This window comes from Capra hircus, chromosome 20 (genome assembly GCF_001704415.2).
Source record: "Capra hircus breed San Clemente chromosome 20, ASM170441v1, whole genome shotgun sequence".
Classification (NCBI taxonomy): Eukaryota; Metazoa; Chordata; class Mammalia; order Artiodactyla; family Bovidae; genus Capra; species Capra hircus.
Window position 1 is genome coordinate 71565347 of NC_030827.1, and position 27927 is coordinate 71593273.

Consider the following 27927-nt stretch of genomic DNA (forward strand, 5'->3'; position numbering starts at 1 on the left):
CAAGACTCGATGTGTCTGTGAAGTCAGCTCCCACCGTGAGCCCAGGCTGCCCACCGTTGAACCCACTTCCTCCAGCAGGCACATGGGGCCTGATCAAGGGGCAGATGCTGGCCTTCAGCACAGGTGCCCGTGGGCCTTGCACTGCGTGACCTGGAGACGCCCCTTCCCTGGGCGTCAGTGTGGACACCATACCCGCCCACCGGGAGCGGCCCTCCACTGTGGCCCCCACCACGCCACCCAGCACATCGGGATGCCCTTGGAATGTGGTGGTGTCCAGCATTCAGCTCAGGACCCACCACGGTGCAGGCGTGTGGTGGCCACCACAGGGCTGGTCACTTGGGTCAGCCGCCACAATCTGCAGTCACTGTGGGTATTTACTCAAGAAGTAACTCAGAGTGAAAATTCTCTCATTCAGTGGAAAAACAAATGTATTTTCATTATCATGAGGAGCAACAACTAATGACTGCTAACACTCAACTTTACTAATTCAGAAACCTTGCACGACTGAATCCTAGACTCTCAGTCTGGTCAAGGAGGAGCTGGACTGGACTGACGTGCTGTTGGCAGGAAGCCTGGGAGACAGCCATGCCTCTCCTGTGCCAGTCAGCTGTGAGAACCGCCTCTCACGTCTCCATCTCAGCTGTGAATCCTCCAGAGAGAGAGTCCTCCCACCAGGATCCGCTGTGGGAACTGCCTCTCTCATCTCCAAGGTTGTGTGTAACTCCTCTGAGCAGAGCGCCCTCCATGCGAATTTTCTGCCTCTCGTGAGGAGGAAACAGCATGGCACGCGCTCTGGTTCTAGACGGGTGAGGAAGGACAGGCCCTCAGAGCCGCCCAGCACCCACACACTGTCTTCGAGGAAGAGCGGGGGCGAGCGCTGGAGCCATCCCGCAGCCCCCTCGGAGTGCGGGCCAAGAGCCGTGTCCAGCAGGGCGGCGTCAGAGTCGAGACTTCACCCAGGGCTCCCTGTTCCTTCAGGTGCAGGCTTGTAATCCGCTGGGTGTGAAGGAGTAACTCGCGGGCGCTCCTGGCATCGTCCACCTGCCTGCGGGTTCACTTACCACACCCACCGCATTGCCTGCTGGCAGGTCTGCTTCCGGAGGGAGGCCTGACCTTGACATCAGGCATCTGAAACCCGAAAGTGGCTTCTGGGCGGGTCTGCAAGGTCATCACCGGTGAGGTGGTGGCAGGAAGCTGTCAGTCCCTGATAGCAGTTCAGCGTTTTTGTCGAGTAACAGTTTGGAAGTGTGCACGCAGGGTTGGGGGTGGGGAGGGGAGTGCTTTCTGACGCGCGGCAGTCTGAGGCCAGGGTCACACCGGCTACTTGAGGAGCTTGGCCACGTTGAGGCTGGGAACCACGATATCCTTGAAGATGGGCACGTAGTCGGGGCTGGCCTGGGCCGGGCCCTGCTCCAACGTCTCGATGATGGTCTGCTTCATGTCCCGGCTGGCGTCCCCCCGCATGGCCAGCAGTGCCCCGATGTGGTCGTCCCTGGGGGCGAGGGGGCGTCAGGGTGCAGCCGCAGGGGAGCCCCTCCCTCCCTCCCCCGCTAGCACAGAGGAGGGCCTGGAGACAGCACAGAATGAGATCCAGAAACCTGTCTGCTTGGCTACCTTCCCCTGGCACACCACGCCCAGGGACGCCCAGCACGGTGACTCGAGCACCTCACTATCGTCTCTGAAGCACACACTGCCCACGTTGCCATCTGCAGGCCTCAGGGTCCTCACAGAGGCCCAGAGCCGCTGCACTCCCCCCACCGCGGGGGCTCCCACCTAACGAACGCCTGGGACCCTCGCCCTCCCCAGCGACTTCAGGAGAGACTCTGCTGGCACCTGATGTCCGGGTACTTGCTGACCAGAGTCGAGACCTCCAGGTAGAGCAGAGAGGGGTCCGTAAGCTTGATGACCTCCGCGACAGCGACGATGGTGTCACAGTAGCTGTCCATCTCCTCGCCAAAGCCCTGCGGGACGGCAGGGTGCCGCGTAGCGCGTGTGCCCGGGGCTCCGCCCAGCACGGAGCCTCTTTCACAGCAACCCCTCAGGACTTGCTCCCCAGAGAGGGCTCAGGAAGGGGTAGCGGGGCAGCCCGAGCCCTCTGACGGACGGGGACACTAAGCACCCGGCCCCCGCCCCCCGGCCAGGCCGGTCCCAGCAGGAAGAGGCGGAGCACTCACGGAAGCCAGCTTGCGGAAGAGGAAGCGTAGCTGCTCGGCCTCGCGCACCATGCGCTCGGCGCCGTCCTTGCGCTCCTCGGCGCCGCGGAAGGAGATGCGCTTCTGCATGACGGCCCGCAGGTACTCCTGCACCGCGCGCCGGTGCGCCTCGGCGATCATCCGCTGCGGACGGGGCGCGGTCAGCCTTCCCGTCTCAGTGACACGATTTCAGTGTCTACAAACTGAGCTCTTCTGAGGCTTTCTTACGAACTTGAATTTAGCAGGGCAGCAAGCTCACCTTGTTTCATGTCTGGGAAAAGGGCAGGCGCAGCAGCCACGGGGCCGAAGCCAGAAGCTGGCGCCGCCGGGCGCCCTGCGGCTCAGGCCTGTCCTAGAATAAAGCGCCCGCGGGGGCACCTGCCTGCAGCCTCGCCCGACATGTTCTGGGCACAAACCCGCTGCCGAGTGCTTCCTGCGGGGGCAAGGCGGTGGGCGGCAGCTGGGCCTGCCAGACTGAGACCCCTTCATGGGCTCGCAGGCTGCCCGGGGGCACTGGGGCTGGTCTCCTTGCCCTGCCGGGCCTGCACACACCTCTGAGCGTCTCAGCTCAGGGGGAGTGTGGAGCTGATGGGAGGACTGGGCTCTGGCCAGGCCCCTGCTCTGCCCCTCCCACCTCACACCCCTGCTCAGAGGGCTCCTCAACACCGGTCTCTGCAGACAGTACGACTCTGGGAGCATTTTGGAGAAGGCTGTGGTTCTCTGCGGAGCCCACCCTCAGTGACACAAAGACCTCAGGCAAGTCACCTGTGGACATGTGAGCACAAAAGTGCTGACACGACACAGCATCAGGGCCCCAAGACATGAGAAGCCCCTTCTACCAGGGACGCCGGGAAGCCCCTGCCCCGCACCAACGCGAGGGGGACCCCAAGGGCCCCAAACAAGACAAAGTAAGACTGTGCCCAGCCCCTCAGGGACCCGGGTGAGGCCAGGCTCTCCGCAGAGCAGACGATCCCATAGGAGAGGGTGAGCCACAAGCCCAGGCTGAGCATGTTACACGTCACCGTCAGATCAAAGCACAGAAGGTTCAAAAAAACAAAAGGTGGAACCAAATACTCTACAAGCAACAAGAAATCCAAAACTGAATGAAATGGTCCCACCTCTAACCACCAGAAGTTCCCGACACTGAGACAGGACCATCGGTACGGACTCCTCTCGAGGTCCGGTGGTTAAGACTCCTCGCGCCCAGCGCAGGGGCCCTGGGTTAGATTCCTGGTTGGGGAACTAAGATCCCACACGTTGCAGCTAAACACAGGCAACTACTGAGTCTGCACATTCTAGAGCCCTCGAGCCACAGTGAGGACCCAGGGCAGCCTAAATAAACACAAAAACCCAAAACACCAGACACTCCCTGCATTACTCTGATGGCAGACTTGGAATTTAAACTTTCAAATTCAAAACTTTCAGAATTTAAACTTTCAAGGGGCAAAGATGCCCCTTTCTAGGGGTCCCAGCCAGGGCAGCAAGACGAGAAGATACGAAGACACGAGGACCAGACAGGAAACCGCAGGGCGACGCTGTTCACAGACTCGACGAGCATCTCCACGGGGCCCTGAGGGGGCCTGGAGACCGCCTCTGAGTGTCTGGGCCTGAGCTCCCTGTATCGAAGCACTCGTGCTTCCACAAGGCAGAAACAGAAACCCTGATTTTAAAGCAACAACGGCAAAAACCACCCCAGGCCCTGAAGATTATCCCTGAGCTTCCCCAGCGGCTGCCTGACCCCTGAATGGGGATGGGGGAGTCTCACGGGGCCCGGAGGGACCGGTGAGCCCTCTGCTGATCGCTGCCCGCCAGGCCCAGAGCACAGACGTGCTCCCGGCCTCTCGTCAGAGCTGTGGCCGGTGCCCCACCCTCGCTCGGGCCCACTGCCACGGGGCTCTGGGCCTGCAGCCATGCGGTGTGGCCCTGGGCAACACGGTGGACGCCCCGTTGCCTCCGCCTTGAGACACCAGTGTCTCCAACCTGCTTGGGGCACAAAACACCTTTGAGTTCTCACCCTGAGAGCTAATGACACCAGATTCTACAGGAGATGCCTGGGGACTGAGACCACACGGGGCCCCTTGCTCTTTCTTACCTTTCTATACGGCTTCTTAATTTTGGCAAAATCATTGAAATAGTCTTCCACAGTGACACAGATGATGTCTACAGCGTTCGACCCTAACAGCCACTTCTTTGTCATCAGCTCATTGAGATGTTGCTGGAAGCAGAAACCACAGGACACACCCTCGCGCTGGCCCATCACGGGGAGAGGGGAAGGGGAGCCGGGAGTCCACCTTCACACGCCTGCCTGAGGCTGTGATCACGACCGCCACACTCGTGCAGAAACTGTACACACACACACGACCCACACAAGACTTACCCTACACCCGAAGGAGGCGTTGTGTGTGTGTGAATGTTTCACCTGAACTGACTCCATCTATTTACTGTGCGTATGCTCTGTAACTCATGTGCTCAATTCTGACGGACATTTAAAATGTCTCATTTTTCAATTACAAAGAAGGCTGCGGTAAATCTGTATGTTTCTTTTTTTTTTTTTGAATCTGTATGTTTCTGCAGGTGAAATCCCCAAACCAGAACTGCTCAGTCAAAAGGTAGCAAATTACAACCCTCATGACTGCTGCCTCCAACACTTATACCAACTGCTCCCCAAACCACACCAGTTCACAGTGCTACAAAGAATACAAGAGCCTTTTTTTTCCTCAAGCCCTATCACTGTGCGGTAGAAATGTTCTTAATCCATGCCATCCCGGTAAGCAACACAAACATCATCTTAATCTACTTTTCGTAGAAGATCGGCAAGACTGGGTGTCCTGTCTCCTACTCAGGACGTAGGTCACTCCCTTTCCTGTGGAATGTTCCTCATGTCCTTTGTCTGTCTCTCTATTATGTTGTCTTTTAAACAGTTCGTTTGTTTTCTAACCATTTTTGAGACAAACATCATGAAACATCCCGCCCATAACCCCAGGAGCTCCTCCCTGCAGGACCCAAGGCATCATGACTCTGCTTTCCAGTACATCCTCGTTCCTGCCGTCCCTGTATAACACGAGCCATTTCCATGTAAACTCATGTGCTCGTCACACTCCACGCCTCTCAGGTGACCTGCCTGGGCCTCACTCCTGACTATGTGCCGTGCTCGGCTCAGTCCAGTACTTGCCAGTGACCACCACCAGCTCCCATCCCGAAACTGACGGGACACTTCCTGGAAGCGTGTCTATGCGACACCGTGTCGGGAGGGCCCAGCGCGGGGCGGGGGAGAGGGCGCCCACCTCTAGGTCCAGGAAGACTTCCTCCAGCAGACTGCCGCAGCCCTCTTTGGCAATGGCATCCAAAACCCCATCCATGCTCGGCTGGCTCAGAGACACGCCTTCTTCCGCCTCGTGCTTCAGATACTTCCTTTTTAAGCTGACTATGGACTCTCTGCAGGAGACAGACAGGGTGCCGTGAGGCGCCTGCCCGCCCGCCCGCCCGCGCCCGCGCCCGCGCCCGCGGCTCACTTGAAGGTCTGGCAGTTGTTGACGATGGCCACCATGTACTGCACATAGCAGTGCGGGTGCTGCCGGTCCCGCAGATGCTCGTCCCTGTACAGCTGCGCCTCCTCCTTGTACCTGAGGAACCGGGTGGTCAGCACGGCCCGGCACGGCCGGCACCACGCCCAGCAGACAGGCCCACCCCTGGCACCTCAGCAGGGGCTCAGACTGAAAGACTGCGGGGCTGGGGGGGGGGGCGACCTATGCCAACAGGAGCTCATCAATTAAAACAGATTATTCCAAATTTCGTATCAGGCCTTGAAATATGGCTCCATATTCTGATTATACAAATATCCTGAAACGTTTGTAACTGGGAAAGTATTATTTTATCTGACATGTAACTCGCCTAGAAACTCATACAGTAGTGTTGGGAATATGATCAAATGTTAGATAAAACATCCTTTTCTGAAACTTTCCCCAAAGAAGTCAAACTAAAAATATATCAGACTCTAAGATGTCAGGAGCAGAAACTGAGATGGTGGCACACTTCACTTCTGAAAGTTTTCTGGAGATTCGCAGACAGACACAGTAGCAGAAGACCACAGCACACCTGCTTATCTGTGATGCTTCCAGAGGCTCTTCAGGAAGGAGCAAACGGAAAAGGTGACTAAAGGGGAGTAATTAAGCATTAACTCCACGGTTCTGCCCAAAGCACGGCTCAGTTAACCACACAGCTGAGGCTGACGAGGAGAGTGTCAGCTTCACAGAAGAATCCAACAAGACGCCCAACTCAAGGCACAACTCTCGCGGGTGGAGGCCGACGGGGACGTGTGCAGGGCCGGACTGTCGGCACCTGAGCCACCAGGGCAGGAGTGCGGAGGACATGGGCCTGCTGCGTTCCGGCCCAGCAGTGAGGAGACACAGAGGGGCCTCAGCCTTTGGAGTCAGTGGCCTGGGGCAGACAGCAGCCTGAGGCCTGGTGGGAGGGCCCTGGGAGCGGACAGGAGGGCATATGGTCTCTAAGGGCCAGGGGCCCAGGGGGCAGGCCGTCCACTGACCCAGCCTGGATATACACCTGTGAGCAAGCAGGTCCAACACCAGTGGGGACCCCAAACGCAGTGCGGTGCAGCGGGCGGCCAGCGGCCGCTCGTGGCTATTGTGTGCGAGTGAACAGCACTGAGGTCAGGGCAGGCAAGCAGGTGAGCCATGCCACAGGGTCTGGCATCCGCAGTCAAGCACGGCTGACCCCTGAACAACGTGGGTTTGAACTGCACAGGTTCACAGCCACGTGCGTTTTTTTTTAGTCGCCATGCCCGCTGCACAACGGGAGCTGAGGCTGGCTGAAGCTGCGGGCTCGGGACCACGGGCAGGACGGCCACTTGGAAGGTGCTCTGTGCACCTGCAGCTGCAGTGGGGGTCTGCCCTCCAGGGCCCACATCTTCCTCCGAGTCAAGTGTGCTTAAGCACAATGAGGGGAGAGAACCAGGTGAGGCCCAGGGTGGCTTTAAACGGACAGCTCCGGAGCTGGACAGTGGGCGGAGCAGCCGTTGTGTCACGCTGCTTCTGTCTGTGTCTGAAAATCTCCTTCAGGAACAGTTCAGAGGTGCAGGCATCCCTGTGAGGTACTGGTCTTTGAGTACCTTCCTTCCTTCTGAGGGCAGCCCCCCAGGAAATCAGACACCAGGAAGGCAGTCTGGAGGAGACCCCCGCTCCACCCTGGCAGGACCTCCAGCCCCCCTCCACACGCTCAGCACCCCCCACCGGGACCCCAGGGGGTGCACCCACAAAAAAGGCAGATAGTAAGACAGGGTGTGAGTTCTAAATAGCAGAAGAAGCTGACAATGATGAGTGCAGCCTTAAATTCTTTTTAATACTAGCCAGACTAAGATCAACACAGTTTAGTTTTTCATTAAAAGAAAAAAAAATACACTTTATAATTAGCACACTGGTAAGAATACATACCTACTTAAGAAAGAATTCATTTGCTGAAGACACAAAACTAGTACCTTTGTTTTCAAATCTTCACTTATCTGAGCAGCAACTTGAAGGTTCTGCTCGAACATCTAAAAATTGAAGAACTTATGAATTTTGATATAAAGGCACGAGGATACAAGTTTCCCATATCAGTCCCCAAGAAGTTAACTGGTAGTTAGGACAATCGAAATTCAGAGAAAAAAACGAAGCCACTTGAAAAATAACAAAGTTAATCCAACAAACACACAAAAATTTCTAAGCAGGTTGAAAAAAAAAAACCCCAGTGAACCATTTCCTGATCACCTATAGACAAGCTGGCCTCCCCCAGGGGAAACACACATTCTCACAGGAGATGGGGGCCAGGGTAGCTGAGGTCACACGGGGACTGGTCCTGGCACGTGGGTTCCTTAGGAAGAACTGGGGGAATACACCCTGAAGCTGGGAGAATATACCCTGGAATGGGGGCGCCAGATGAGGACAGGTGGGGAAGGACCAGAAGGCAGAGCCTGCCCCCCGTCATCACAGGACATCAGTCTCCAAATAAGGAGAGGGTGGGCCTAACACGTCCGGGACCAACAAGGCCACGCAGGGCCCAGCTCCGTGTTTCAGCAGGAGCGTGTGTGAACAAGGCCAGCAACTTCTGAAAGGAGACTGGACAGGCCAGGAGGCGGCAGGCAAGCACACTCAAGACACAGTAGGCGTCAAAGTCCAGACTGACCCTAAGAGCGCATGATCACCCTAGACCCACAGGACTCTGCCGAAGTACATCACGTGAGAGTCACCCTGGCCAGTCACCTCGGGAAGTAAGCGCCAGACAGACAGCGCAACTGCTGGGCCGGCCACAGCAACTGTCTGCTTTTCCATAAGACGGCTCTAGGAGCACTTGCCTGCCTTTAATTTCACTCAAGCAATCCTGTTAGGCTGCATCCAGACAGCTTCACATCAGCGCGTGCTTCTTCCTTTTTTAAAAATCGGTGAATTTTTGTGAAGCCATTTTAACGGTGAAAATGGAAGAGAAAAGTAATTTTTTGGCATATTATGTTTTACTACTTCAAAAGAAGTAAAACCACAACTGAACGGCAGAAAGACTTATGCAGATGCATGGCAAAGGTGCTGTGACCGATGGAACGGGAAGTGGTCTGCGAAGTTTCGTGCTGGAGATTCCTCGCTCCACGGGGGGCAGACTGGCTGAAGTTAACAGCAGTCATATCAAGACATTAACTGTGAACAGTCAATGTTCCACCACATGGGAGACAGCCAACATACTCAAAATATCCAAATCAAGCACCGAAAATCATTTGCCCCAGACTGGTTATGTTCATCACGTCAATATTTGGGTGCCATGTAATTTAACGGAAAAAAACCTTCTTGACTATATATCCACATACTACATAACAGAAAAGTTTCATTGTTAAAACAAACTGTGACAGATGGTGAAAAGTGGATCCTATACAATAACACGCAACAGATGAGATCCCGTGGCGAGAGAAATGGACCACCACCAACCATATCAAAGGCTGGTCTTCATCCAAAGAAGGCAATGTTGTGTATATGGTGGGACTGGAAGGGAGTCTTCTACTATGAGCTCCTTCTGGACACCAAACAACTCCAACAAGTACTGCTCCCAATTACACCAACTGAAAGCAACACTCGATGAAAAGTGTCTGGAATTAGTCAACAGAAAATGCAGTCTTCCACCTGCATGACATACACCTGCATGTTTCTCTGATGATCAGGCAAAAAGAGTTACAGCCTAGATGGGAAGTTCTGATTCATCTGCTGTGCTCACCAGACAATGCACCTTCAGACTGCCATTTATTTCAGTCTGTATAAAACTCTTTTACTGGAAACAATTTCAGTTCTCTGGAAGACTATAAAAGGAACTGGAACAGCTCTTTGCTCAAAAAGGTAAAAACTTTTGGGAAGATGGGATTATGAAGTTGCCTGGATATATGGCAGAAGGTAGTGGAACAGTGAATATGTTGATTAATAAAGTCTTGGTGAAAATGAAAAATGTGTCTTTTATTTAAAAATTGAAGCACTTTTTGGCCAACCCAATAGCTTCTAGTTTGAAATAAAAAACCACTAGGAACACAGAAGACGTAAGGTTTTGTGACCAAGGGCAAAACTACTTGGCGAGCCTGACCCCTGGCTCCCCAGCTCTGGAGAGAAAAACGCTCTCCCTGAGGCCAGCATGCAGCTGTGTATGTGCGAAGCCCCCTCGGGGGGCGGGGGTAGTGTATGTGTGTGTGTGTGTGTCTATGTGTGAGAGGCCCCTAGAAGCCACATGGGGTTGGGGAGTGGTGTGGTTTGTGTATGAGAGAGACCCCTAGAAGCCCCATGTGGGGGCGGGGTGTGTGTGTGTGGTGTGTCTGTGTGTGTGTGTCTGTGTGTGTGTGAGGCCCTTAGAGGCCCTACAGGGGGCTGGAGGTGGTGTGGGGTGGATGTGTGTGGGGTGCGGGTGTTGGTGTGTGTGAGGCCCCTTGGCCCTACAGCCCCGCACCTGGAACACGATGGCGGGCAGCGTTGTCTGATAGTAGCCGTCCTGGTCGGCCTCGGGCTCTGTCTCCTTCATCCAGTCCTTCCTGTCGGTCTCCAGGGCCTTCCGCAGCCAGGCAATGATGTTGGACTGAGCCGCAGGGAGGACAGGGCCGGCCGTGGAGTCGACGCCCCATCTCGGGGGAGCAGCTTCAGAGCAGCCTGCCCGCCGCCCCTCTCCCTGGGCCCTAAGGGCTCGGGAGGTGCCCTGCCCCGCCCGCCCGCCCGCCCCTCCTGCTCCCAGCTCAGCACTGGAGGCGGGCAGGCCCCCTGTGCGTCCAGGCAGCTGGTCTCAGCCCAGGGGACAGGCAGGTCCATCCTCCAGCGGAGCAGGTTCCGACCAGTCCAGAAGGGGCCACCCTCCCTCCGCCCCAGCCCCATGTGGGACCAACCGTGACTCACGGTCAGCGTGGACATGTAGGTGTCGAGCAGCGCAGAGACCACGTCTGCAGAGAGCAAAGGCTCCAGGAGGGCCACGTCCACCTCGGGGGCCAGCTCCGCGTTCCCCATCATCTCCACGCTGCGGTAAAGTGGGGCAAGACAGACAGACTGACCACCCAGCAGGCGGGGGAGAAACAGACAGACGGACTGACCACCAGGGAGGCGGGAGGATGAGACAGACGGACTGACCACCAGGGAGGCGGGAGGATGAGACAGACGGACTGACCACCAGGGAGGCAGGAGGATGAGACAGACGGACTGACCACCAGGGAGGCGGGAGGATGAGACAGACGGACTGACCACCAGGGAGGCAGGAGGATGAGACAGACAGATGGACTGACCACCAGGGAGGCGGGAGGATGAGACACACTGACCACCAGGGAGGCGGGAACCCCTCGGCAGGGCTGCTCCTGGGCTGGGGCTCACTCAGCTCCAGGTCTGGAGCGAGGCAGCCCCCTCCCGCCGCCCCATCTGCCCGGAGGCTGGAGGGGAGGTCCGTGTGCCCTCCGTGGCAGCCTGGGGATGCGCAGGACCCAGCAGGCAGGAGGCCTGGGAGCTGGGAAATGAGCCCTGGGTTTAGACACGAGGTGCAGGTGCTAACCCTGATGCCTGCACCCGGCCCGGGGGGCCCAGGAGGCCGGAGTGCGGACCGAGTGCTGGGAAAGAGCTTTCACAAAAAAACATGAAAGCGAGGTACAAGGCTGGGTTCCCAGAAGGCCAGGGCTGACTGTTCTGATGACTCCTTAAGCATGGGTCCAGAATGACAGCCCTAGGCATGAACAGCATTCAACACCCGTAAGGAACCCCAGGTCTTCCTGCGTGAAGAAGTACCTCATGACACTCTGCAAACACCCAAAGACCATCTACAGTCTAGACTATTTCTGCCCCAAGAACCTTAATTCTGCATGAACATGTTTCCAGTGTGGAAACAGCCCAATGTTTCCCCTGAGAAAGTCCAACACAACAGAACACGATGAGCAATAGGAGGCTGTCAAAGAACCGCCACCGACAGGACGGTGCTCACCGCGTGGTGCGTGAGAAACAACAACGCCTGGACCACGCCGGCCACACAGTGCACACGCCACAGCTTGGTGGCTCGAGCACGGCGGGGGCCCGGACCCCAGACTCAAGTCCTGCTCCCCACCGGCTGGCCGACTGACGCTAGGCACAGTCCCCCCAGGCCTCAGAGCGAAAGGGACGGTGAGAGGCCTTCCTTGGGGGTGACCCACGGGGCCTGCGCGCTGGGGATGGCTGTGGCGGGCCGCTGGCACACAGGGAGCTCGGAGGCCCCAGTCCCGCCCAGCCACTACAAGTGCGTCAGCCACAACCAACAGACGTTTTCTTTCTCTTCACACTCTCCTGCACTGAAATGCACACACGTACACGCTCTTTACTCTAAGCAGCTACCAAACAACAAGCAAAACACAACGCAAGGGATCCCCAAACCAGGCCTCCATGGTGGCTAAGAATCTCCCGCGCAGCGCACGGGACACTGGTTCAACCCCTGATCTGGGAAGATGCCACGTGCCGTGGGACAACTAAGTCTGCACGCCACAGCTGCTGAAGCCCGCACCCCTAGACTCCGTGCTCCACAACCGCAGGAGCCGCCACGGTGAGAAGCCTGCGCACCAGAACTCAAAGGGGCCCCCACCCTCTGCACCTAGAGAAAGCTCACACACAGCGAAGACCCAGCACAGTCAAACAAGCAAATGAATAAAAGCAATTAGAATTTAATTTAAAGGAAATAAATTTTAATAAAATTTATCAATTAAAAAAATACTTTAAAAAAATCCCCAAACCTTACTACTAAAACAAGAGATTCAATATCTACAGTGACAAGACAGGCTAGGGTAAACTGTGCCTCCCTTTCACTGCTGCTGCTAAGTCGCTTCAGTCTTGTCCGACTCTGTGCGACCCCACAGACTCCCCCGTCCCTGGGATTCTCCAGGCAAGAGCACTGGAGTGGGTTGCCATTTCCTTCTATAATGCATGAAAGTGAAAAGTGAAAGTGAAGTCGCTCAGTCATGTCCGACTCAGCGACCCCATGGACTGTGGCCCACCAGGCTCCTCTGTCCATGGGATTTTCCAGGCAAGAGTGCTGGAGTGGGCTGCCACTGCCTTTTCCGTCCCTCTCACTAGCTAACCTTAAAGACTTTGAGAACACCCCACCACCGCCTTGTTCTTCAAGTCCAACCTCAAAATAATGCTGGCACAAAGGTCATGGCCCCTTCATGGAGTGACAAAACCTCAAGGCCGAAGAGCAAAAGGATGGCTGATTCTCTGCGCACGTAGGGGAGAAGAAATGAGACTCGGGTTGTCGGAAGCCCACGAGAGCGACTGGGGCCCCTTCAGCAGCCACGCTGCGTTAGACGGCCAGCACCTCCTGCTCCTGGGGTCACTGCGGGGCACACGCAATGCTGAGCTGCTCACCACTGTCCAGGCACAGGAGCCCCTCAAGCACAGGAGCCTTTGCACAACCCAACCCCAGGTCACAGGCAGCCCAGGAAGGAGACACGTCCGCCAGAGGCAACGCCCGTGGGTGCCAGGTGCCTGCCCTTGGTCAAGGACCCAGCAGCTGTGCAGACTGCCAGCGGCCTACAGAACAGGAGACGCTGGGTGTGAAGGGGGAGTTACCTGGTGTAAGTGTTCAAAACCCAGGTCAGCAGGCTGACGATCTCATTTGCTTCCAGGTCCTCTGCCGCAAGGTCCTGCATGCGCGCGCTCAGGGCCTGGTGGTAGGTGCGCAGCAGGCTCCGGAAGATCTCATAGTGTGGCGGGAAGCACTGCGCCAGCAGGTTCTTGGCAACGGTGAGGTCGTCCAGCACGTACTTCCGTATGATCTCCAGGTGGCGCACGAGCCACATCCTGTCCGACTCCCTGGTGTCCGCCTGCGTGCCCTCGATCCTGGTGGTAACTGTTCTGTCCAGGATGGTGAACATCTTCTCCTTCCAGTTCTTGGGTCTCCCGGGAGGCACGAAGCCAGTCTGCCTTTTCCGGTCGAGTGTGCGCCGGTCAATCTTCTCTTCCCTCTCGATGATCCTGACGACAGAGACGAGCAAGGTGGGGTCGCGGCGCACGGTGACCAGTGACCTCTGCAGCACCATCCACAGCTGCTTGGCCAACTCGTCAGACAGCCCCTGCGTGCTCCCGAAGTAGCTGTGGATGAGGGCCATGTCGCGCGTGTTCCCGCTGTCCATGCGGTACTGCTCGTACATCAGCCCGTCCCGGGAGCACTCCAGGTCCATCAGCTTCCGGTGGGCCTGCAGCAGCTCCCCGTGCTCGATGAGGTCCTGCGTCTCCCTCACGATCTCGGGCACTGGGGGGAAGGCAAAGACGGCACCGTGAAACACCGACGCGGGACAGCATGGGGTGCCAGGACGGCGGCGGGCAAGGGCAGCCAGGAACCCGCCCCCACTGGACAACCACCACACGCAGAGGACTCGGGTGAGGGGCCACACTGTGGAGGCTCCCACCTTCCAGGGAAAGGCATGAGCAGTGTTTCAGCTGTCAGCACAGTCCAAAAGTAGGGACTGACTGCAAATGACCAGGAGAGGCACAGGCTCAGAAAGACCTGAGAAGACTTTAAGTTTACACGCCAGCCTGGTCCTCAAAAGAGAGCTAGCCTAAGCCAGTCAAAACAGCAAGAATAATGAATAAAATCAGCACGCCCTGGCAAAGAGGGGCATCTGACTTCCAGAGCTACGCGCTAATTAGAGTCAAATGCCCACTGCTCAACAACAGCACAAGGCAAACAAAGACGGAGGAGAGACGAGGGAGTCAAACAACAACAAAAACAAGCCATCCCTGAGGACTAGACAGTGGAGCAGACAAGGGCCCCACGACGAGCTCTGCAACACGCTCAAAGGACCGCAGGCAGACGTGGGCAGAAGGGAAGCTGAACGAGAAATCCACTTCAGGCTCTCAAAACAGACTTGAGTGAGCAGAAGAATGAATCAGCAAACTTGAAGGCAGGACGAAGAAAATTATCAGTCATGAGGCTAAAAAGGAAAAAAACTAGAGAAGAGAGGACAGAGCCTCCAGGGCTTGTGTTTCTCCGCTGGGCCGACCCGAGGGCACATGCGGGAACCGAGGCGGCGAGCGGCGGGCACACTTGCCTCCCGGGGGCCGCGTGTCCACCAGCTGGAGGTCTGCAGTGATCCTGCATCAAGCAAGCGTACTGGCACCACTTTCCCAACATCATCTGCTCACTTCACGTCTCTGTCACATTTTACTCTTTTGTTATCTGAAAACATTCCACGTCTACAGGACATTCCACCTGAGCACAGAATACGCTCTCCTCTCACATGCACACAGGACGCTCTCCAGGACAGGTCACACGTGCCAGTGAAGTCCCCGCATCCACGCCCACTCTCTGTGACCCTATGGCCTGTAGCCCACCAGGTCCTTCGCCCACGAGATTCTCCAGGCAAGAACACTGGTGTGGGTTGCCATGCCCTCCTCCAGGGGAGCTTCCCGACCAGGGGTCAAGTCTGCACTGGTAGGCAGGTTCTTTACCACTAGTGCCACCTAGTGGGTCACGAACCAAGCCCTGGTGAATTTAAGAAAACTGAAATAGTACCAAGTATCTTTTCTGACCAGAAGGTTATAGATTAGAAATAAATCACAGAAAAAACTGCAAACAACATGAACACATGGTGGCTAAACAACATGTTACTAAATAACTGAGAAACCACTGAGGAAATTGAAAAACACACAGAAACAGATAAGGACAAAAACACAGCCACCCAAACCTAAGGGATGCGGCAAGAGCAGTTCTAAGAGGAAGTTGGTAGAAATTCAGCCCTATCTCAGGAGACAAGGAAAGTCTTAAACAAACAACCTAACCTCACACCTAAAGCAACTGGAGAAAGAATAAACAAAACCCAAAGTTACTAGAGAAAAGAAATTATAAAAAGCAAAGAAGTAAATGAAATGAAGAAAATAATAGCAAAACTCAATGAAACTAAAAGCTAATTCTTTGAGAAGACAAACAAAATTGATAAACCTTTAGCCAGGCTCATCAAGGAAAAAAGGGAGAGGATTCAAATAAAAGAATTAGAAATGAAAATGGAGAAATGATTAATACAACTGACGCTGCAGAAATACAAAGATCATGAGACTACTGTCACCAACTATACGTCAATAAAATGCAAAATCTAGAAGTGAACAAATTCTTAGAAAGGTGTAACCTTCTAACACTGAGCCAAGAAGAAGCAAACAATATAACGGACCAGTCCTAAGTGATGAAATTGCAACTATAATCAAAAATCTTTCAGCAAACAGAAGTCCAGAGCCAGAGAGCCTCTCAGGCAAATTCTACCAAACATTTAGAGAAGAGCTAACACTCGTCCTTCTCAAACCCTTTCAAATAATTGCAGAGGGAGGAACACTTTCAAATTCATTCTATGAAGCCATCATCACCCTGACACCAAAATCAAAGTTGAACAAAAAAAATTACAGACCAATATCACTTATAAACATAGATGCAAAAATCCTCAATAAAATATTAGCAAACAGAATCCCACAATGCATTAGAAGCATCATTCACCATGACCAAGTTAGAGTTATCTCCGGGATGCAAAGATTCTTCATATATGCAAATCAATTAATGTCATGCACCATATTAACAAATTAAAGAATAAAATTCGTATGATCCTCTCAATAGATGCAGAAAAAGGTTCTGATAAAATTCAAAACCCATTTAAGATAAAAACTCTCCAGAAGGCGGGCAAAGAGGGAACCTACCTCAACATAGTAAAGGCCACATACAACAAACCCACAGCAACCAACATTCTCAAAGGTGGAAAAACCGAAAACATTTCCTCTAGGAACAAGACAAGGGTGCCCACTCTCACCACTATTATTCAACCCAATTTTCAAAGTCCTAGCCAGGGCAATCAGAGAAGAAAAAGAAATAAAAAGAATCCAAATTGGAAAAGACGACGTAAAACCGTCACTGTCTGCAGATGACACAACACTATTATATTCATAGAAAATCCTAAAGATGCCATCAATTAGAGCTAATCAATGAATTTGGTAAAGTTGCAGGATACAAAATTAATGAACAGAAATCTCTAGAATTATTAAGGAAACAATCTCATTTATCATTTTATCCAAAGAACAAAATACATACGAATAAATCTATCCAAGGAGACAAAAAAAAGAACTGCAACAAGGCAAAGTGGTTGTCTGAGGAGGCCTTACAAATAGCTGAGATGCGAAGAGAAGTGAAAGGCAAAGGAGAAAAGGAAAGATATACGCAATGGGATGCAGAGTTCCCAAGAAGAGCCAGGAGACAGGAGAAAGCCTTAAGTGAACAATGCAAAAAAAAAAAAAAACAAAACAAAAACAGAAGAAAACAACAGAATGGGATTTAGTGATCTCTTCACAAAAACTGGAGATACCAAGGGAACACTTCATGCGAAGATGGGTACAACAAAGAGCAGAAACAGCAAGCACCTGCAGAAGCAAACTGGATTAAGAAGAGGTGGCAAAAATACAAAGAACTGTACAAAAAAGGTCTTAATGACCCGGATAACAACGATGGTGTGGTCACTCACCTAGAGCCAGACATCCTGGAATGTGAAGTCAAGTGGGCCTTAGAAAGCATCACTGCAAACAATGCTAGTGGAGGTGACGGAATTCCAGCTGAGCTACTGAAAATCCTGAAAGATGATGCTGTGAAAGTGCTGTCCTCCATATGCCAGCAAATTTGGAAAACTCAGCAGTGGCCACAGGACTGGAAAAGGTCAGTTTTCATTCCAATTCTAAAGGGCAATGCCAAAGAAAGCTCAGACTACCGCACAATTGCACTCCTCTCACACGCTAGTAAAACAATGCTCAGAATCCTCCAAGCCAGGCTTCAGCAGTGCGTGGACCGTGAACTTCCAGATGCTCAAGCTGGATTCAGAAAAGGCAGAGGAACCAGAGATCCAATTGCCAACATTTGTTGGATCACAGAGAAAGCAAGAGAATTCCAAAAGAACATCTACTTCTTCTCTATGCCAAAGCCTTTGACTGTGGAGCACAACAAACTGTGGAAAATCCTTCAAGAAATGGAAATACCAGAACTCCTTACCTGTCTCCTGAGAAACCAGTGTGCAGGTCACGAAGCAACAGCTAGAACCAGACATGGAACATCAATCAGTCTAGTTCAAAATTGGGAAAGGAGCACATCGAGGCTGCATATTGTCACCCTGCTTATTTAACTTCTATGCAGAGTCCATCATGCCTAATGTTGGGCTGGATGAAGCACAAGCTGGAATCAAGATTGCCAGGAGAAATATCAATAACCTCAGATATGCAGATGACACCAGCCTTATTGTAGAAAGTGAAAAGGAACTGAGAGGCCTCTTGATGAAAGTGAAAGAGGAGAGAGAAAAAGCTGGCTTAAAATGCAACATTCAAAAGACTAAGTTCATAGCACCTGGTCCCATCACTTCATGGCAAATAGATGGGGAAACAGTGCAAACAGTGACAAATTTTTTATTTTTCTGGGCTCCAAAATCAAGGCAGATGGTGACTGCAGCCACGAAATTAAAAGACACTTGCTCCTTGGAAGAAAAGCTATGACAAACCTAAACAGCGTATTAAAAAGCAGAGACATCACTTTGCCAACAAAGGTCCGTCTAGTCAAAGCTGTGGTTTTCCAGAAGTCATGTGTATGGATGTGAGCACTGGGCCCATAAAGAAGGCTGATGCCAGAGAGCTGAAGCTTTCAAACTGTACTGGAAAAGACTCTTGAGCGCCCCCTGGAGTGCAGGGGGGCTTTCCTGCTGGCTCAGATGGTAAAGAAACTGCAATGCAAGAGACCCAGGTTCGATCCCTGGGCCAGGAAGATCCTCTGGAGGAGGAAATGGCAACCCATTCCAGTATTCTTGGCTGGGAAATTCCATGGACAGAGGAGCCTGGTAGCCTACAGTCCAGGGAGGTCACAAAAAGTTGAACAAGACTGAGTGACTAGTCACGGTGGGTGGACTGCAAGGAGATTGAACCAGTCAATTCTAAAGGAAATCACATGGGGATGATCCAGAGAGATGATATGGAGTGGGAGGTAGGAGGGGGGTTCAGGATTGGGAACTCATGTACACCTGTGGCGGATTCATGTCAATGTATGGCAAAACCAATACAGTGTTGTAAAGTAAAATATAGTAAAAATAAAAAATAAAATAAAATAAAGGAAACCAACTCAGACTATTCACTGGCAGGACTGATGCTAAAGCTCCAATACTTTGGCCACCTGATAGGAAGAGCCAACTCACTGGAAAAGACCCTGATTCTAGGAAAAACTGAGGGCAGGAGGAGAAGGGGGTGACAGAGGAGATGACTGTATAGCATCACTGACTCAATGGACATACGTTTGAGCAAACTCCAGAGATAGTGAAGGACAGGGAAGCTGGCGCGCTCCAATCCAGGTGTGGAAAGAGTCGGACACCACTTAGCAACTGAACAAGAATGGCAATAAGGAGACAAACACTCTATACGCAGGAAACTGTTAAGACAGTGAGGAAAGACATCAAAGACGACACAGATGTAGAGATACACCATGTTCTTGGATAGGAAGAATCAATATTGTGAAAATGACTATACTACCGAGAGCAGTGTACAGAGTCAGTGCAATCCCTATCAAATTACCTGGCATTTTTCACAGAATTACAACAAAAAATTTTGCAGTCTTTATGCAAACACAATAGTGGTACAGAACCCACCTGCCAATGCAGGTTAAATGTAAGAGACACGGGTTCAATACCTGGGCCTGGAAGATGGAAATTACAGCTATATTGGCAAATTACAGCCATAAACACTTACATTAAAAAGGAAGAAAGATTTCATATCAACAACCTAACTTCACAACCTAAGGAACCAGAAAAAGAATAAGGTAAACCCTCACCTATAATGGAAAAGAATATGAAAAAGAACAGAAGATACAGACATACATGTGCGTAACTAAACCACTCTGCCGTATACCAGAAACTAACACAACATTGTAAGTCAGCTATACTTAGTTTTTTTTTAATATTCTCCCAATCCCAAAGAAAAGCAATGCCAAAGAATGTTCAAACTACCACGCAATTGCACTCACCTCACACACTAGCAAAGTAATGCTCAAAATTCTCTAAGCCACACCTCAACAGTATGTGAACTGAGAACTTCCAGATGTTCAAGCTGGATTTAGAAAAGGCAGAGGAACCAGAGATCAAATTGCCAACATCCGCTGGATCACTGAAAATGCAAGAGAGTTCTAGAAAAACATTTACTTCTGCTTTATTGACTACGCCAAAGCCTTTGACTGTGTGGATCACAACAAACGGTGGAAAATTCCAAAAGAGATGGGAATACCAGACCACCTGACCTGCCTCCTGAGAAATCTGTATGCAGGTCAGGAAGCAACAGTTAGAACTGGACATGGAACAACAGACTGGTTTCAAATCGGGAAAGGAGTGTGTCAAGGCTGTATATTGTCACCCTGCTTATTTAACTTCTACGCAGAGTACATCATGAGAAACGCTGGGCTGGAAGAAGCACAAGCTGGAATCAAGATTGCCAGGAGAAATATCAATAACCTCAGATATGCAGATGACACCACACTTATAGCAGAAAGCAAAGAAGAACTAAAGACCCTCTTGATGAAAGTGAAAGAGGAGAGTGAAAAAGTTGGCTTAAAACTCAACATTCAAAAAACAGAGATCTTGGCATCTGGTCCCATCACTTCATGGGAAATAGATGGGGAAACAATGAAAACAGTGACAGACCTTATTTTCTTGGGCTCCAAAATCACTGCAGATGGTGACTGTAGCCATGAAATTAAAAAGACACTTGCTCCTTGGAAGAAACGCTATGACCGACCTAGAGAGCATATTAAAAAGCAGAGACATTACTTTGCAAAGGTCCGTCTAGTCAAGGCTATGGTTTTCCCAGTGGTCATGTATGGATGTGACAGTTAGACCATAAACAAAGCTGAGCACCGAAGAACTGATGCTTCTGAACTGTGGTTTTGGAGAAGACTCTCGAGAATCCCTTGGACTGCAAGGAGACCAAACCAGTTAAACCAAAAGGAAATCAGTCCTGAATATACACTGGAAGGACTGATGCTGAAGCTGAAACTCCAATACTTTGGCCACCTGATGCAAAGAACTAACTCACTGGAAAAGACCCTGATGCTGGAAAAGATTGAAGACAGGAGGACAAGAGAACAACAGAGGCTGAGATGGCTGGATGGCATCACTGACTGCATGGACATGAGTCTGAGTAAACTCCGGGAGTTGGTGGTGGACAGGGAGGCCTGGAGCGCTGCAGTCCATGGGGTTGCGAAGAGTCGGACACGACTGGGCAACTGAAGTGAACTGAAAGGAAAGAAAGCTAAACCTAAACCTGTCAAAAGAAATGAAATAAGACTACAGCAGAGATAAACAGATAATTGAAACACAAAACAGAAAAATCAAGAAAAGCAAAGGTGGTTCTTTGAGAAGATTAACAACTGACAAACCCTACCCAGATGAACTAAGGGGAAAAGACGACTCGGGGACTCAACAGTTGAAGCGAGGACACTACTGCCAACTCTACGGGAAAAAAGGGTTAGGAGAGAGCACTGTGAGCGAACGCAACCCAGCTGAGCAACCGGATGAAGCGCACGTCCTGAGAGACACAAAGCCCAAACCACTAAGAAACAGAAGTCTAAATAACCAGCAAGAGCTTGGCGGAGGGACCATGGGGAGTATCATTAACGGCTGCAGACCTTCAGGCGTTTTCTCTCAGTTTTACTGAGACATATTTCACACACAGCTCTGTGCAGAGTTCCAGTTTTCAACGTGAAGACGGTCCCTGAGATGGACTGTGACGATGCCGTCACAACGATATCAAAGTATCTCATACTACAGAACTGTACACTTAAAAATGATCAAGATGACAGATTTTATATTGTGCATATTTTATAGTTTTTAAGAGTGGAAAAAAAGAACAAACAGGCTTTGTTCATAACACTACAGAATTACAGGCAACAATGAAAGTCTGACGGAAGACAAGCAAGCACAACATCCTCTCAGTAAAAACACGCTCCTAACAAAAACCACGTCTACATCACAGCCTCGCTTTTCATCAGAAGAACATTATTTTCAACCTCTATGGATGAACTAGTAGTTTTTTTGGTCACTTGGGTTATGCGGATTCAAATGCCATGTAGATGAAAAGGTAACTTTTTAGTCTTCCGGTGTTCATTTTATAAAACCAGAAGAAAATGACAGTCAACAAGAAATTATAAGACGGAAATCAACTAAGAAGGCTCTAAACGTCATGAAGAAGATCCTGGCAGGGATCCGATTCCAGGCTGCCAAAGGTCACCAGGAGGGACTGCTGCCAGGGGCCAGCACAGCGGGCGGTGCTGGGCCACTCACAGGGGCAGAGCAGAGCCCTAGGTGTCAGGCCTAGGGCGGTGAGAATGCACAGAGGGACGGCCGAGTACTCAACAACACTGCCACCAGATACATGCGCCCAGAGGAACAGGGCCACCCGTGCCGTGGTTCACAGCAGTGGGAGGAGGGGACGAACCGCACCAGGTTACACGCAGGCGCCAAGCAGCATGAACACGCAGAGACCAGACGCCACAGGAGGGACGGGAAGGGGCCAGACCACCCCGAGGCTTCTGGCTGGGATGCTGATGGCTGTGACAAAGGCGCGGGGGGAGGGGGACTCGGACGGGGGGACTCGGGGAGGGACGAGCTCCCGGGGGCAGAGCCCAAGGAGGCTGGCTGGACACAGCAAGAGCCCCTGCCCTGGTGACGGCTGGCAGGGCCTGACTGGGCTACGGAGTGCTCTCCTTCACGCCCACGAGGTGCCGGGCAGGGCTCGGAAAGGGCCACTCCTACCTCCGCCACCCCTCGCCACCCGATCGGCCCCAAGAACTCTTGCAGGCCCGACCTCCATCGGGGCTGGGTCTCCAGGGCGTGCCCACCCCCAGCCTCCGGCCTGTGCACAGGCCTCCTGTCTGGGAGCTGCTGCTCAGGGACCTCTCCCGTGCTGGCAGGGTCCCGCGCGCATCTCTCCCCGTGCGCGCGTGTTCAGCTCTCCATCTGTCCCTCGGTCCCCACAGACTCAGAACCACACTCTACCAGCCCTCATCCACTCAGCAGACCACCCATCCGCGTTGAAACAAGAGCCTGACCATGCAGGCGGAACCACACCTCTCACCCATTCTGGGCGGGCCCACAAAACACGCTGCCCAGGACAGCTGAAAACCCCTGCAACACAAGGAGGCCAAAGACACGCGTCCGCCGGCGGCTACCTGAGAAGATGTTCTTCAGGTTCTCCACAGCGGCAGCGAGCTGGCTGTGCCGCACAACCGCGTCCTTCACGTCCTTGAGGCTCTCGATGGTGTTGATGCTCTGCCTCCAGTCCTTGCTGACATCCGCCAGGGACTGCTGGATGTCCTTGACGTCGTTCAGCGCGTTATGGAGCTGGCTCAGGCCCGTGCGCACGCCGTCCAACTGTGACTGGATTGCAGCCTAGGGAAGACACCGGGGGTGAGCAGAGCCAGGCCGGACCTGGAGGCTCAGAGAGCAGAAGAGAGGCGCTGCAGGAACAGAGGACAGTCAGTGAACAGAACAGTAATGCTTTTAAGCTTTGTTGAGAAAAACCTCCCAACACTCCTCATGCAGCCCTTGGCCTGAAAATGCTGGACTCCACTGTGGGAATGCCCTGGGTCCCATGGACCCCCTTAAATGGTCGCCTAGGACTCTGCACACCATCTCACAGGCATCCTCAGCTTCCTAACAGGCCTGATCTCAATGGAGAAACAGGCAGCACTCGTCATTAACTTAAGTGGAGAAGGCTTTCCTGCCACTCAGGCAGAACCAGACTCCGCCCCAGGATGGCGGGCCCCAGACACAGAGCTGGCCCATCTGAGGTTCAGACTCACTCTGAGAGCCCGTGGAAGTGCCGCCCAGGGAGCCGCACAGTCAGTCAGAGGGAGGGAGCATGAAGGAGCAGCAGCAGGTGGGTGGGAATAGGAAGGGAACGGCAGGGCAGCACGATGGAAGTCAGGGATACCGTTCACCTATAAGTCGTAAGTAGCACTTAGAAATAACTAATGATTTCAACAGACCACACAACTGTTAGTTTATCCATGAGTTTCCAGAAGAGATTAAAATTCTGGATAAAAATGCAGCAGGTCTAAACTATTTTTTAAATTGATACAAAACTGCTTCAAGTTAGTCCAACAGGTCTTTGGCTGCTTTGCTATTGCAAATGAATGACCCACATCCTGTCTCATCAAACTTGCCATAACCTGGGCACCAATGTTTTAACTGGACAGGCAACCTCACTACCGTATCAGTGCAAGAATTCAGTTCAGTCGCTCAGTCATGTCCAACTCTTTGCGACCCCATGAACTGCAGCACGCCAGGCCTCCGACCATCACCAACTCCCAGAGTTCACCCAAACCCATGTCCATCGAGTCGGTGATGCCATCCAGCCATCTCATCCTCGGTCGTCCCCTTCTCCTCCTGCCCCCAATCCCTCCCAGCATCAGGGTCTTTTCCAATGAGTCAGTTCTTCGCATCAGGTGGCCAAAGGACTGGAGTTTCGGCTTCAACATCCGTCCTTCCAATGAACACCCAGGACTGGTCTCCTTTAGAATGGACTGGTTCGATCTCCTTGCAGTCCAAGGGACTCGCAAGAGTCTTCTCCAACACCACAGTTCAAAAGCATCAATTCTTCAGCGCTCAGCCTTCTTCACAGTCCAACTCTCACACCATACATGACACCATAGTCTTGACTAGAATGACCTTTGTTGACAAAGTAACGTCTCTGCTTTTTAATATGCTGTCTAGGTTGGTCATAACTTCCCTTCCAAGGAGTCAGCGTCTTTTAATTTCATGGCTGCAGTCACCATCTGCAGTGATTTTGGAGCCCAGAAAAATAAAGTCAGCCACTGTTTCCCCATCTATTTGCCATGAAGTGATGGGACTGGATGCCATGATCTTCGTTTTCTGAATGTTGAGCTTTAAGCCAACTTTGTCACTCTCCTTTTTCACTTTCATCAAGAAGCTCTTTAGTTCTTCACTTTCTGCCATAAGGGTGGTGTCATCTGCATATCTGAGGTTATTGATATTTCTCCCGGCAATCTTGATTCCAGCTTGTGTCTCATCCAGTCTGACATTCTGCATGATGTACTCTGCATGTAAGTTAAATAAGCAGGGTGACGCTATACAGCCTTGACGTACTCCTTTTCCTATTTGGAACCAGTCTGCTGTTCCATGTCCATGCGAGAATTAACCTTCCTCAGATGCACTCTCTTAAAGCCTCAAGACTGTTGCGCTGCCAGTCAGCAGGCCATGGTCTTAATGTTTTTATGGCCATACCAGGCATGCATTGTTTTAATAAAACCCAATTTCTCCATGTGAATTATGTTGAAGCCAATCCAAATCATAAAAGATTGACTTCTTTCTTGTCTCATTTTCACACACACTAATAAATGCGTAGTGTTCTCTTCCTTCCTGCCCAGAAGGCCAACAGAATACCTGGTACACAGTCAGCATACTATAGCGTGTGCTAGAAGGACCCAAACAAAATGCTCTCTGGACACACTCGGTGGAAGAGCATTTGCTAAAGAAGAAAAACTGTTATTCTGCTAGTATTTTTTAAAAAGGTAAATGGACACTTCTGGATGCTTAAAGGGGTTGTTTCTTTGGTGTTTTCAACATCCCCCTGTCTACTTTGTCAATCTACTAACTGGCAATACATTATTGGAAAAAATGTGCTAAATCAAGGTAATGTTCATGTCTGCCTTCTTCCACATCCTCACACTGTCCAATCTGGCAAAATTATAACTTTGTTAAATGAACTTGAAACTCAAGATAAAAGGCCCTGTCCCGCTGGGGAGTACAGCAGGTGCTGGTGGCCACTCTGACCTCGTACCTTTAATCTGGCCTCCACAGAGGCCTTCTTCCGGGCCTCTCTTCTGCGATACTGCTCCACTTTGTCCAGCTGGTCAGGGCGCTGCAGCATTCCAGCAACCCTCTGGACCGCTGTTGCGACAGCCTCCCGGTCAGTCTCCTTCATGGTTACAAAGCAGGGAGGATGTCTGCACCTGTCATACTAGAGGCATCCTTTGTCCACAGCTAGATGGGGAACAGGGAGGGGGAATGTGTTAGAAAAGTAGAAATGTTAGTGACAAAACTTACCCCCTCCACCAACAGTCAGCTGTCCACAGCAGAGCTATAAGAAGAGCATCTGAGACCATTAACCCAGCAACCCTGAAACCAGAACTAGGGTTATGAGCTCCTCGATAAGAAATACACACTTTCAGAATTCAATCTTACCTTACAGTGGAGCAGGGGCAATTACAGGCGCAAGATATCAGCACATGGAGGAGGCCAGATTACTCACATCAGACGGCAGTCTCCAGGGCACTTCTCTCCCCCAGACAGGTCCCCTTTCCCATTTCCAGAGCCTTCACACCGGCTCTGAACTCCCTGGAGGGGCGGCTGTGCCAGGAAGCCCCGGGGAAGATGCGGAGGCACAGGGCCAGTACACACCTCACCATCCCCGCGAAAGTTTCAGCACCCACCATACGATTCCCCTCAAAAATCACTACCTGTAGAGTCTCAAATCCCACATCTTACTATTTAACAGCCTTAGTAAACAGGTGAGCGGGCAAACGACGCTCTCCTCAGGACAACGCACTCCTGCCTTCTTGCCGGCTCCACCAACATCCGAGCTGGGGAGCTCGGGAGCGTCCGGCAAAGGAGAGAGCGGACATCTGCCGTTAGCCGCCCGTTTCCACGCATGTTTTCAGCGCACCAATCTCCAGGACGCTCCCCATTCCCTCCGCAAACGCTCTCGGAGCAACACTCAAGTCCCCGCAGACCCTGAGGGGCGGGACCCGAGTGCGTCTGGCGCCCTCACGGACCTGGGCTGGGGCGCCGTGTCTCCTCGCCCCATTTCCGGGCCCTGGGCTGCGCCGGGGCCGGGGCGCCGGGGGCGGCCGCGGGTCTCCCGGCCGCCGCCCGCGCGCTCGGGTCCGCAACGCCTCCCTCCTCCGGGCCTGACGCGGAGTCGGCCCCATCAAGGACGCGAGCCTCTTGACGGGACTCAGACGCCCCTGGGACCCCCCCGGCCGCCCGCACCGCCGCCTGGCCGCGCCCGCACCCGCCGGAGCCGGGGAAAGGGACGGCGGGTGCGGACCAACCCCGCCGCGCAGCTGCCACAGCTCGCCGCAGCCTCACCTCGCCGGCCGCCCCCGCCGCCTCCGCTGCCCGGAAGTGAGCGCTCGGCGGGCACTTCCGCTTCCGGCTTCGAGACTGGGAGGGCGGGGCCTGGCGGCTCGGACGCGGGGCCCGGGCGGCGCGGGCCCAGTGACCGTGAAGGCCGGCTGCAGATGGGGCCACGGCACCTAGAGCGGGGCTGCGGCGCGCACACACACCCCACACACACGGAAACACACACATAGACAGACACATAAACACACCCCAGACACATATCACATACAGACATGCCACACACTCCACACACGAATGCAGACACCGCACCACATGCACACACCACACACACACAGACTTCCATACCCACACATGCACCATAGACACCACACACGCCCGCGTCAGCATCTGCGTGCAAACGCCTGGGTCACAGGCAGGGGCAGGGAGGAGGAGGTGTGCGAGCCCCCTACCTGTGGCCATGCCAACCAGAACCTACAGTCAGCTGACAGCAGATCACTCAGCAAGGGCCAGGACTTCAGCGCCTGACTGGCTCTGAGGGCTGATCCCTCTGTTATTTCATCTGTCCCTATTAATTTGTGAAAATATAGCACCATGCTGGGTCAGGAAGATCCCCTGGAGAAAGAACTGGCAACCCACTCCAGTATTCCTGCCTGGAGAATCCCCATGGGCTCTCCGCAAAGAGTCGGACCGGCTGAATGACCGAACACTAGAGAAACGAAGAATGTAAACAGATTCTAATTGTGTTTGAAATTCTGACTGTACAGGCATTTTGAAACATCTTCAGTGCACGAGTGGACCAGGGAAAACAAACAACAGAACCCCAAAAAGCAATGTCTCCCAGGTGCTGGGGTGCCCGGGTCAGGAGAGGATCTCAAGAAGACAGAGCTGGGCGCCTGTGCCTACCTGGGTTTGGTGTCCTCCTCAGTGGAAAAGCTCTCTCTGAAAGCCCTCAGCAGAAGACACCAGGAGCAGTTCTTGAGAGGCTCTGACCCGGCGGACTGAAGAAGGGAGCGAGGTACATCTCTGAAGCGTCCTGAGAGAGCAGAGATCCTGTTACGCTGTAGCTTACACTTTGTTAAATAT

The 27927-nt window shown here is 52.6% G+C and overlaps 1 protein-coding gene across 3 annotated transcripts; it reads right to left on the reverse strand.

Annotated features, from left to right (window-relative positions):
• Positions 411–27839, reverse strand: EXOC3 (exocyst complex component 3). Of its 3 annotated transcripts, none has more exons than XM_018065651.1 (13): positions 27748–27839; positions 25541–25743; positions 22908–23127; positions 13265–13946; positions 10592–10709; positions 10155–10280; positions 7640–7740; positions 5705–5815; positions 5477–5627; positions 4285–4407; positions 2175–2336; positions 1834–1961; positions 411–1492 (listed from the first exon to the last, which is right to left on the reverse strand). In XM_018065651.1, the coding sequence occupies exons 2-13, from the start codon at positions 25682–25684 to the stop codon at positions 1321–1323; spliced, it is 2238 nt and encodes a 745-aa protein (XP_017921140.1). In that variant the 5' UTR covers positions 25685–25743; positions 27748–27839; the 3' UTR covers positions 411–1320. The 3 variants fall into 3 exon arrangements, with proteins under 3 accessions (XP_017921140.1, XP_017921139.1, XP_017921141.1); XM_018065650.1 differs by lacking the exon at positions 27748–27839 and adding an exon at positions 26851–26906; XM_018065652.1 differs by lacking the exon at positions 27748–27839 and adding an exon at positions 25945–26224.

Excerpts from the sequence above, each read along its gene's own strand:
- EXOC3 (XM_018065651.1), bottom strand. The coding sequence starts at position 25,684 with ATGAAGGAGACTGACCGGGAGGCTGTCGCAACAGCGGTCCAGAGGGTT. Across the intron at positions 7,741-10,154 it reads TGCCCGCCATCGTGTTCCAG|ATGTTCGAGCAGAACCTTCA; the intron begins GTGCGGGGCTGT and ends TTCAATTTTTAG. Across the intron at positions 5,628-5,704 it reads AACAACTGCCAGACCTTCAA|AGAGTCCATAGTCAGCTTAA; the intron begins GTGAGCCGCGGG and ends TGTCTCCTGCAG.